The sequence below is a fragment of the Centrocercus urophasianus genome, unplaced genomic scaffold, assembly GCF_019232065.1.
Source record: "Centrocercus urophasianus isolate 14NV4802_14NV808 unplaced genomic scaffold, USGS_Curo_1.0 seq_22, whole genome shotgun sequence".
NCBI lineage: Eukaryota > Metazoa > Chordata > Aves > Galliformes > Phasianidae > Centrocercus > Centrocercus urophasianus.
In genome coordinates this window covers 11,101,765-11,114,040 of record NW_024884778.1, presented here as the reverse complement: position 1 = coordinate 11,114,040, position 12,276 = coordinate 11,101,765, and the positions used below count along the sequence as shown (strand labels likewise).

The 12,276-nt window shown below is 44.6% G+C and overlaps 1 protein-coding gene across 1 annotated transcript; it reads right to left on the bottom strand.

Moving 5' to 3' along the window:
• Nucleotides 1-1,845: 1,845 nt before the first annotated feature.
• On the bottom strand, nucleotides 1,846-11,520 carry ARF4 (ADP ribosylation factor 4). The gene is made up of 6 exons (XM_042823518.1): nucleotides 11,388-11,520; nucleotides 6,203-6,283; nucleotides 5,578-5,687; nucleotides 4,265-4,336; nucleotides 3,658-3,783; nucleotides 1,846-2,801 (listed from the first exon to the last, which is right to left on the bottom strand). Exons 1-6 carry the CDS (start codon nucleotides 11,452-11,454, stop codon nucleotides 2,715-2,717), a joined length of 543 nt encoding a protein of 180 aa, XP_042679452.1. The 5' UTR covers nucleotides 11,455-11,520; the 3' UTR covers nucleotides 1,846-2,714.
• Between the last annotated feature and the right edge of the window lie 756 nt (nucleotides 11,521-12,276).

Here is a 12,276-nt window from a genome sequence, read left to right as displayed (position 1 = left end):
CATCTGTGAGGTTAGACATGTTTACTTCCTACTCGACACAAGGCGATTTTAGCTTCTTTGTTCCCCCTACATATTTGTCTATATTTTGCCCAATTAATTCTTCCCTAAACCACTTCTAGATCCCAAATTCATAGAACCCTATCAAATTTGTCTCCATTTTATCTCATAATTCTAAGCTTGCATGTGTTTCAGCAGCTGGAATTCTCCATATCCTCCTCATAAGAACCTCCCAGCCACCTCCTAAAAAACAAGCAATATTTTCTGCATTTTTGAAGTATGCTTATTTGTTGTGCTACCTGCTCAGCTGGCATTAAGAGAGCCACAAGCATGTCGCTTTCCCTTCTCTAACCCATGGTATAGAAAAGGGAAGAGCACTGTTTCAACTAGCTTTTTAGGAAGGAGATTTTTTTCTTTACACTGACTCCCACCTTACTTACAAGCTGTAGCCTTCACCCACATCCCTCATTTTAAAATGAGGCTGAAGATCTTTACAACTTTGATTTAGTAAATCGCTCATTTTATAGCAGCATTACAGCCTGCAGACAAAGCCAGACACAGTGACCCTTTGTAGTATCAACTGTTATTAACATGCTGTAACTCAGCAGTGGCCAAACACAGCTCACCTAAACCAGGTTAGGTATTTAAAAAGCATTTTAAAGAATTAAACCAGTAAAAAGTCTTCATCTCCCTGTATCAAAAAGAACGTTGCCTTCAAGGTAACAGTCCTCTTTCATCCATGCTTCTTGCATTTAATGTCACAAGTGTTTCACTTTAGCTCACTGTAACTACCAGTACAGCCCACCTAACAGACCAGCCAGCATTTCTGAGCAAGGCATTCCTTCTAAGGCTTATTTCAAGAAGCTGCTTTACCAGAAACACACTTATTAACAAGTGCTGATCCAATGCACAGATGTATCTACTGTGAGTGTGTACTCAGCAACTCATTAAAGCTACAAGCAGAACATTGCCTTAACTCTATCTCTTGGGTTTCTGTTACACACCAAGGAGAGTCACTGACACATTTCAAGAGCTCTGGAATTTCCTCCAGTTATTGATGCTCACAGTAACTGTTTCCTAGAAACTTCAGTCTCATGGGTACCAGAACCTGCTTGGAAGTTGCTCTTCATCTGAACCTGCTTGAGCTTAGCAAACCTTGGCACTGGGATTTCTTGGAGGAAGGACAGCAAGATCTGAACTTGTAGGATATGAGCTGAGGTCAAATCTGCCATGAAATCATACTTCAGCTACCCGAAGACAATTAGGACACAAGATTGAGCTGTTTGCATCTGTTCAACAGACAGAAAAATAGAACAAGATTGAAAAGAGTTAATTTAAGCATTTTGAATCCATGTCAGGGAGGGAAGGGACACAGTAGAAACTACATAGACCTTATTTCTGGGGGGTGTCCATCACCATTAAAACAATGTTGATTAAAGTCTGTTCAAGTGTTTCACTTTTCAGCTAACCAACCACCACCTCCTGCTAAAAACCACCTTGTTTTTAAGTGCAGAAACAACTACAAGACAGACATGCATGCTTCTCAGGCAGTTTGTACTTGTTTTATTACTGTTTTTGTAACTATTAGTATTTTCATATCTGGACAACTTAAAAGGAATTTTAGATTTACAACTTCAAAAGACGCAATTATAGGTCTTGATGACAACTACTCTACTGCACTGTATACAACTCTGCCCACCTTGTGCCCCACTCTGTACAGCCCCAAACAAGTGAAAATGAGAATTACGTTCACATTCAAGCTGCAATGAAGCTCAGTTTATGGAAAATGAGTATGTGATAAGCCACAGTTCAACTACTTAAGAATCAAGAAGAGCATACACAGAACAATACATTTTATCATTTTATTAGGAATAATTCCAAGTGGGTTATGAAGAAACTAATCCATTGACTTTGATGAATTTTCCAAAATCTCATTATGAAGATATGTCCACCAACAAACAGTAAAACTTCAGCAGAACTATTATACACTGGGCAAAAATAGTCAGGCTGATACCAAAAAGCAACATGCAACATAAAAAAAAAAAAGATACAATATAAAGGAAGACAATCTGCTGAATATTAAAAACAACCTCAACATGAGCTCTTCGCAGCCAGCACAGAACTATTCTACCCATCCAATCCAATTCTCACAAAGGCAAGTTGGGCCGATGGAACCCAAGGATTAATAAAATGTTCCTCAGTGCAGCAGATCTGAATAGTGTTTTAGAGCATTTTCTCGGCGGGGACAAGCAGTATGAGGAATTCTTTTTGGCAAGGGAGAGAAATAAATATACGGAATGCTACATTTTTAAATCAGCAGACTGTCTGAGGAATGAAACAGGGCATCAGTAAACTAAAAGTAGCAGGGAGAAAAAATTAAAACATTAATTTATTGGGGCTCAAAAAAAAGTATTCAGAACAGATCTTGAAGATGTCACGATAACTGTATTCAGGCATTTAGACTAACAAGGGAAGTAGAATCAGAAGATACACTTTTTCCAAGTTAAGGAGATTTTTTACCCAAGCATATTGCTACCTTTGCAACATGTAGCTCGGTAAACAATAATTGGCAACAAAATAAGTTGAAATGCTGTAATATCCTGCCCAAAGATCAGTTCCAGATATTGTAATAACCAAGATGCAAACTAATTTTGTTGTAACAAGCCTAGACCACTTATATCAAACATGTCCCTGGTGAAAGAGTCATCCAGTTTGAGTTAGCGTTTTGAGAGTTCGTTTGAGAGCCAGTCAAGTCCCTCATACAGACCAGTTCCTTGCGTAGCACAGGTAGCCTGGACATACCACTGTTAACACAGAACACAGACAGAAAGAAGTTTACACACTGACAAAACGCAAACTAAGTTATCACAGTATGTGACACTCAGACACAAACTCAAATAGCGCTCTTTAAACATTGTTTTGCACCCCAGAGGCAATACTGAACAGAGTATTTTCTGAGCTTTGAAAAGTATAGGCAAAGTAGGTAGGGTTTACACATCATCCAGAAGCTCTGTGTGCCAAAATACATTTTAGTGCATCAAGAAGAAAAAAACCAAACTGGCACTTGTTTTATATGTAAAAAACTAGCTTCTCTGTTTTGCAAGATTGCTCTCCTGTAAAAAGGCATGCAATTATCAGATTTAAGGGCCTCTAGGGCATCTGACTACATACAAACTTAGTGTGTCAAACAAAATGAGCACTACACAAGGACAGATAGTTTATGTGAAGCAACCGTGTATCTCAGAGGGCTGTACAGATGAGATGTAATTAGTCAAGAAGTATTTCATTTCCTCACATCTTTGTTGGGATGAGAATACACAAAGCATTTTGTCCCTGAGAAGTGAGCACTTGGACATGAGGCAAGCCTGCCACACTCCTCAAACACTGATGGTTACGTTTCAGCAACAGGCTGCAACATTTCTATTTTTCCAGAAAAAGGTGAGGGAAAACACCTGCAACATGCTGCTGTACGCACTGAGTTATACTTCTAGATCACCTGTTTTAAAGGAGGATCTTCAACTTTGTCCTAGAGTTTAATAGCAGGTACATGCCTCTCTCTACAGAAAGAGGTGAAAGCTTCCTTTGATTTAAAGGGAGATTAATTTTACGACATCTAATAAAGCAAGCCAGAGTTAGCAACCAGACAAGTTTAGCACTTACAGTTCTGTTACGCAGGGACTGCAGGCCTAGTTTATCGGTCATCTCACTGATTGCCATGGCATTCGGCAGATCTTGCTTGTTTGCAAACAGCAGCAGCACCGCATCTCGCAGCTCATCCTCCTGAAGCTGAGAGAAAAACAGCCATGTTACTACATTAGCTCAGTTCAGTACTTCAACAAGCACTCAAGAAACCTAAGTACGGTTTTAAGCATGATCTGCTTTTTCATTATTGTGCGAGTCACTGGATAGTAAAATTCATCCAGTATCCAGCAGAAGTTCTAGAAGAAATATTCTTTCAATAAGCAGTTTAAGTTCATCAGGACCTTGCTGATCAAATTCTCAAGTATTTATTAAAATTCTTCCCTCGCCTCCTGCATTTTTCTTAACACTTTACGAAAGATTCTCACATGAGTAGTTCTTGAGGGAAAGCTTTCTACAGAGTTGCAGCTACTACACAGTGCACTAAAGCTAGAACTCCCTGGTGCAGACAATACGCACTGCAAAAACTTCCTCAACACGATCAAGAATCTCATTCATCCTAACAAAAAACAAAGATCACCCCAAACCTCAAAAAAGATATTTTCTTCCAGAAAACATCAACACTTACCATTTTCTGCAGCTCATCTGCTGCTTCCTCGATTCTCTCTCTGTCATTGCTATCCACCACAAAGATGAGGCCCTGCAAGAAATTAGTCTGGCTTGAGGAAAGCAAATTTCTCAGAAAGTTCTGTTTATCCTGCTCAAGCATCACAAGATGTCTGTCTGAACAACTACACAGTGAGTATCAACAGCAAAACTAAGCTAGAACTTTTAAGTTAAAAAAAAAAAAAGCCAAAAAAAAAAACCAGCAACCCACAATATTAATTGGAAATGTCAGTTAACATATTGGTGTAGGAATCATTAATTTCAAAACAGACAAAACAAAAAGCACAAAGAACCCAAACAAGGTTTCCTAAATGAACACTTTTCCTTCCCTGCACCTCCCTTTTCTCTCAGCATTACATTAAATGCAGCGCAGGAATTGTAAGTTCTTCACCAAATGTTTGCACCAAATATTATTTCTAGCAGTATCTGTGTTACCCAAGTGCACTCCTCACATAAGCACTGCTTTCTCTGACCATTTTTATTATTCTTTTGAAGACAGCAGAAGCAACTTTTAAGAATATTTTCAGTCCAATCCTATTATAAATAATTATTACTGAAATAACAATAGTGTTAGCTGCTTTTTGTCTGCCTAGAGCTCGGCTTTCTGCACCCAACTATCACACTTACACTGCACAGACATGTCTTGGAAACAATTCTAGATCCAACAGAACAAAACCCCAAACCTCACCACTTAAGTTCCTCAGTATTAGTAAGCGATTTATCTCAGTGCCTGTGAGCCAAAGGAAAGAATTACATTTACACCACCAAGAATGTCAGTAATTATGCCAGCATGAAACTGTCACTTTCTAAGCAATGAGTAGCAAGATATTAAAGACACTTTTAGATACTCTGCATGTGTTTTAGATACTCTGATATGTAAAGAAAAAAAAGCTGTACACTTTTGATGCTCAGTGCAGGACTTCAGACAATAACACTTTTTGCATAAATCCATACCAGTTCAGATAGATCAAAACCCAGCTAAATTGTTCCTTACAAACTAACAGCTGCTCTGGCTTATTATAGAATGCTAAAAGATTCTTAGGACTTTGCCCTCATTAAGCTGTGCTCACCACTAAGCTCTGAAACCTTCAGGGTAAAAAAAATAAATTTAAATGGCTTTAACGAGAATAAAGCCTGGGCATCCCACAGAACTTGAGAAAGACAGCAAGGAACCCTTCTGAAAGAAGAGACAGGACAACTTTTGATAGACACTACAGCACACAACGAGCCTTTACAAAATAGGTTTAGTAACCACTGCTATTTTAAAACTCTTACCTGCGTATTTTGGAAATAATGCCTCCAAAGAGGTCTGATTTTATCTTGACCACCAACATCCCAAACTGTGAAACAAATGTTTTTGTATTCTACCGTTTCCACATTAAAACCTAGAATAAAAGAGTCCATTAGAAATAGTTAATGGTAACGTTAGAACATAATTCCAATCCTGCTGAAGATAACTTCTCAAAGTTTTAATTCTGACAAGTGAATTATGACAAGACCTTTTATGTTTTGGGAGATCAAAAAGAAAAGGCAGTTAGACCCAAAACACCACCTTCAGTTGAAAGAGCCTCTCAACCACAAACTGGCGAAGACTCTTGGTGTTAAGGCAGAGCACTGCTACCTAAATGGCTCCTGTACTCCTGAGCATCAGCTGCTGGCTGCTGTCAGACAGGTCTCCTGCCTGGGTGCATCTTCTGGGTGACACAGAACGAGAATTACTGTCATGGTAGTACCAGGTTATGTAAGCCACCCTGAAACTGCTCTGTTTGCCTCCATCCCTACACTAACAGCAAGGACATCAAACTCCTACACTCTTCAGAAGCCCATGCCTACAACACACATTTTAAGCAACAGGAACAAAGATGAGAATTGGTTATGAAGACATCAGAATTTATCTTACCAATAGTGGGAATTGTGGTGACAATTTCTCCTAGTTTCAGCTTATAAAGGATAGTCGTCTTACCAGCAGCATCCAAACCAACTAGGAAAAAACAGAAAATTTTATTTAGTTCACAATATGAACTCAACCTCATCATTTCAAAGAGATGCCATTTTAAATGTATTAGCTTTGGTTTTGGTTTTCTTTTTTTTTTTCTTCCCCTTAGAGAAAACATCTTATTATATTCTCTTCAGTCATTGTTGATGTACTATTACATATTTTGCCTCATCTCCTCTACCCAGTTCTGAGAGAGAACTCAGGCAATAAACAAGCTCAATAGCGCATCTTCATCCACAACCTACAGATTCAGAATCTTCTAGTCATCTTCCTTCAGATTTGTGTTACTTGAGTTTTCTTGTTCTTTCTTAAAGTTATTTTTTCCAGAGAGTCAGGATGGTTTCAATGCCTCACAACAATCTACCAACAGAACATCACTTTAACTAATCACACAGCTGCTGTTTAGCACTCAAGCATGGGAACATCCAACTCGATGTCCGGCTAAGGCCGGTTCCATGCACACCTGCAGCAGTGTGAACAGCACTGGAAGACACTTCCATCTCCCTCATTGCACTCCCTTTGATTTATCAAAAGCACAAGCTATGTGAGGCAACTCTTATCCTTCCCCTCCACATATATTCCAAGAGTTGTGAGCTCTCGCCATGACATCACTTCTGCACACTGAGACCCACCAGGATGCTTTCCTTAGCCAGGTCTGGCCATCCTTCTGAAAGCCTGCTGCACTGCCATTTGCTCTTCACTGCTACAGCCAAAGTTCAGTCAGCTGTTTTTAAAGGCAAGCTGCAGGATAGATATGCATTCCTTACCAAAACTGGATGCCCAGAGGCATTTTTTGAGAAGCATCACTAACACTGAGGCACACACGGTAGTTTTATAACATTGTTCTTGCAAATACCTATTGACACTTCAGAACACACAAGAGCAAGTTCAAGTACTGTTCTTTATGGTATTGCCCTACGTTGAGTGCAAGCACCTAAAGAAACAGCAGGTACTAAGCACTTACCACAGCATCAGCTTCAATAAATGCCCATTTGTGGCAGTAAAAGTTCTACCCAAGCAAAATAAAATAAAATAAAATAAAATAAATCAAACCTTCACTGAAGAAATAAATAATACTCATACAAAAAGCCAAATGGTATCCTTGCTTGGTAACACGGTTAGGTGTCCCATGGAAGTTTCCCACTCAGTGAGCCCATGCATAAGTTCTGAGTGGCTGCTCGGTTGGCTACAACGGCTCCCTTAGCGCTGCAGTAACATGAAAGCAAAAGTCACCTCTTAACTCAAAATGAAACCAAACTCATAGGGCACTGCCTCCTTCTCAGGGCACCGACTGCTGTTACAGGAAAGAACTACAGAACCTTGGTGCTCTGTAGCTCAGTGCTGTGAACACAGTTTAATACGCAACTGCAGTCTTTTTTTTTTTTTTTTTTTTCTTTTTTTCTTTTTTTCTTTTTCACTATCATTGTGAATAAGAAGTAAAAATTAGACGTTCTAATTACCAACATCACAGAGCAAGAGGAAAACACAACTGCCAAATAACTAAGCTCCCTGAGAAGGAATGAACTCCCCAAATGCTCAAACTAAATTAAGATTTTTAAGCTCCCCGCTGTCTAAGCGTGGGTCTCTGCTGGAGCCAAACATGCTCAACAAAAGCTGAGAACCCTGAGTGCAGCTTCAGAGGAACTCGTGGATCTGGAAACCTCCAAGCATTGGCATTTTCCCTGCAACAACCAAGTGCCAAAACTCTTTAAGGAAACTCTGAAACCCCCAGGTACTCCATCTGAGCTGAAAAACTATGTTTTAAATAGCGCAACACTCGAAACCCAGCTTTCTTCTTACGTAGCAGATCAGCCTCAGGTGAACATCTCCAGGATGCCTAGATATTCACAAGCAAGCAAGCCACGGATGTGCATCGTATGTGGCAGATCTCCAGTGTACAGATATGAAATAAATAACCAAATTACAGCTAAACATACTCTCAATTCTTCCTTCCCCTCACCCCCAGCCCCAAAACCACAACAGTTACCAGCTGAACAACACAAGACCCATGAAAACTGCCAACAAGAGAAAAATGCATTATCTACAGAATTAGTTCAGCGTTTGATGTGTTACAGCAGAGATGCTGCAGATAAATCTGTAGAGATACAGATAAACCTGTCCTGCTCCTGCACCAGAACCTCCTGCTGCCCCAGCAGTGTTGCAGAAGGATACATGAGCTACATGAGCACAACGCCCAGAGATGCTGCTGAGACCCAGGCTCATCCACAACTGTAGTGAAGCTGTTGGACTTTGCAGTGAGGCAAGCTGAGTTATGGATGGGTGTTTTCCTGTAACTCCACCACTGAGACAGCAGCCTTTGGCAGAAGAAAGTAACATTTGTGTGATGCAAGTCATCAGAAACTGACACTTTTAGTCAAGTAAAAGCTCTAAACTCTAAATAATCAATAGTTATCAACAGCAGAGCATCTGTTCACACTTATTTCAGTTTATTGATGCCCTTCATAGGACAAACAGGTCACAACACCAAATTTAAGTTTTGAGCCTCTAGGAAACATCTCTTCCGTGGTTCAGCAGCTTACAAGATTGCTGCCTCATTTGTTTTCAAGAATAAATACATTTACACTTGTACTGGAACATGATGTCAATCTATGAGTTACGTCATGTTAATTTCATGATAGAGAAGTTACTATCTAGACTAAAACCTGAAGCCTTAAATCTCCAAACAATGTGAACTTCCAATCCTAGATCTTCCCTCTGGCCCACCACATCAGCCTAACAACCTCCACGTGGGCATTACAGCAGTTGTACCACCGACCGTTATACACAGACGGGAAGCACAGACTTGCACTTGTTACAATTTAAGTCAAACATCCTCTTCCTCTAGAATGAGAATTTACACCTACAGCACTTCCAGCTGCTGTGAAAACAAATGCAGTTCTAAGGCCTTCACTCCTTAGAATGCTTCATTTACAGCCCGTCAACCACACTTCTAAACATCAGACTTGTCATTCTCGCTGTCCCATATACCACCCCTGTGATCACATCAGCTCCTCAGTTACCAGCTTCCTGCCTTGGTGACTGAGTACCAAACTGCTGCAGGCACCATAACACAAACATCCATGCACTAAATTTAAAAAAATAAAACCAAAAAGAATTGAGGACTGACTTTCTAAATGGAAACCCCATCAAGACCAATATGCTCTGGCAGTCACAGATTCCAGATAGTACAGAACACAGCACGTTGCTGCTTCCAACATCAATGTTTCCCATGACCAGAGGAGAAGAGGGGTGGGGGAGGGAAGCTCCTACCATCTTTAATTGGTTCACAAAGCTCACAATACATCAAGTACTGCTTAACAACAAACAAAGTTGATGAGTCCCAATTTAATAGAGATGGTTATTCCTTCACTTTTTCACTTTTCTTCTACCTTGACACCAGATCACTCAAATCTTATCTTCATCCTTTAAGTACTACTATTCCTCTTTCAGGCTTGGCTTCAAGTGGATAACTCTTTGGGGCCCACGAAGGGCTGATTCTCAACACAGTTTCAAGAAAACACACACAAAGAATGCCAAAAGAATGCAAGTCTACCTTGGTAGAAGAAGAACAGAAGATTGTTAAGTTGTTGTGAGCTGTACAAGAACACGCTTTCCAAAGAATCTGGCCCTCCCTCACTACTCAGTATTCAATAATTACCTCTGCATTTGAAGCTTCTGAGTAGCTATTATCTCAGTTACCACTCACACAGCTACAGCAAAAGATAGCTGGCACAGCACTGCAGAGGGCACAGTGAGTATCATTCCTTTTTTAGCACACGAAGCCAGGAGTGAAGACTTCTGCAGACATACACATGTAAGAGTAGGACTGAGGAAAGGCCTAAGTCAGTTCTAGTGTTCAGACATCTCCAAGCACTAATATGCAATGCAGGATGTTATCCTGAGGTTCTTTTTTATGGTTACAGATGAATTACACATTCTACAATACAACACTCTGCTTCTCAACAGCCAATTTAGGTCCTGCACTACAGCCTCCTCACAACACAGCAGACGTGTTTCCTCTCACACTCACCAAAAGGCAGGAGCAGTCTCATGCTCTGATCCTTGCATGTGAATACAGTAAAAGCCTTGAAATCAAAGATGGGGAAAAAACAACAAAGGTGCAGCTGAACCAGCTAGAAGAAACACTACTCTGTAAGTCACAGCTAAGCTGGATCTGAACTAATTACAAACCAGTGAGGAAACGCAAGCCCTCGCAGGCCGTTTTGGTGTGCCTGGCATTGCGTGCCTGCTCTCATTATTCTGTGGCACGCAGTTACCAAGACAGCACCTCCCGTCGCAGCCGGGCTCACCTGAAGGTCTCACACCTTTCGGAGCCACAAGGAGAGCCGGACTGCCGGGCAGACCCAGCACCGCAAGCCGGCAAGTTCAGCCAGCTCCCCGCTCGAGGCGCAGCGCCGGCCCGCAGAGCGGCCAAGGAACGCTTGAGGCGCGGGGCCGCGCAGCTGCGGACACACGCAATCCGGTAAAGCGGAGAAGGAAAAGAGGAGCGGAGGAGGAAGTGCGGAACGCGGAGCTGCCGCCCGTGACCTTTTGAACCGCGATCCCCCGGTGGGAATCTTCGGCCGCCGCCGCTTCGTCTGTCGGGTGGCGCCGGGAACCGCCGCCCCGCAGCGGGTCGCTCGAGCCGAGCTCCGAGAGAAGCGCCGCGCGGCCCGGCGCACGAGGCACGGCGGGGGCGGGCGGCAGAACAGAAGGCGCCCGAGTTCCGCGCCGCAGAGCCCGCGCTTCCCGAGCGCCGCCGCCGCCGGCCGCCCCGACCCAGTGTCCGGATCCGCCGCAGGCTCGGCCCAGAGCGGCACGGCGCGGCCCCCCCGCCTCCGCTCGACTGTCCGCTCCGGGCCGCGGCGGTAGCGCGATGTCGAGGAAGGGGCTGCCGCCTCCAGCCCCATGGCCACCTCCCTCTCCTCCCGTGGCCCCTAAATGAAGGGCACGGCACAGTACAACAGACCTCCCCCCACCCCCACGCCGCTCCGCTCCCTGCCCCCCGCCGGGCCCGGCCGCAGCGCAGTACGGCACGGCAGGCCGGTGCGGGGCCCGGCAGCAGCAGGCCCGGCCGCTCGGCCCTTACCCATGAGGATGCGCATCTGCTTCTTGCCGAAGAGGCGCGAGAAGAGCGAGGAGATGGTGAGGCCCATGGCGGCGGAGGAAGGGCGGGCGCGGCGTCGGGTTCCGCTGGCGGACGGCTGTGCGGAGCGGGCAGCGCGCTGAGCGTGGCGGGGCTCGGCGGCGCCCACTTATAAAGGCGCAAGCGGCGGCGGCGGCGGCGGCTGTGTGACCGAGATCCGCGCTCGCTCGCTCGCTCTCTGCCACGTCACGCTCGCCACGGCCGCCCCGGCTCCAACGCGGACAGAATCGCGTCACGCTCAGCCACATCCCCTCGCCGCGGCGCCGCCCTCCGCCGCACGGCGGAAAGGCGGCGAAGACTGCATTTCCCGGCGGACCCCGCGCCGCCTCCCGCCTCGCTCTCCTCTCCTCACCGCCGCGGTGCATTATGGGAGTCGTAGTGAAGCCCTCCCTTCCATCGCTGCGAGGCGAGGCGGAGCGCGGCCTGCCGGGAAACGCGATCTACGCCGCGCCGGAGCGCTGCGGCGGCTGAGGCCGGGCGCTGGGCCGCGGGAAGCGCGATACAGAAGTTGGGGGTTTCGGGCAGAACGGCCCCGGAGAGCCCTCCCGTAGCGCCCGGCAGCACGCGTGGCAGGCGGTAACAGCGGCGTCCCTCGGTGCATTAAACGTGGCTGACAGCAGCGTTTTTTCTTGTGTGTGCGTTCCGCAGCTCGCACCGCGGTGATGCTGGCACCGCAGACGCGTCCCGGCTGATGGCGGGCAGCGAAACCAAAACCCCGACAGCTGCAGTGCTGTTAGAAACGCATTCAGTTAGAAAGGTACGGCCCTCCGCTTTCCTTACCAATCGCAGAACCGCGTTTCTTTGCAGGGCAGGCAGTGTCCCTCAGTGCACG

What these genes read in the sequence shown, in the direction of transcription:
- ARF4 (XM_042823518.1), bottom strand. Translation starts at nt 11,454, where the DNA reads ATGGGCCTCACCATCTCCTCGCTCTTCTCGCGCCTCTTCGGCAAGAAG. An exon ending in CAGATGAGCTGCAGAAAATG is followed by an intron (nt 3,784 to 4,264) that starts GTAAGTGTTGAT and finishes TTTTTCTCTCAG; the next exon opens with CTTCAGGAGGATGAGCTGCG. An exon ending in AGTCCCTGCGTAACAGAACT is followed by an intron (nt 2,802 to 3,657) that starts GTAAGTGCTAAA and finishes CTGTGTTAACAG; the next exon opens with TGGTATGTCCAGGCTACCTG.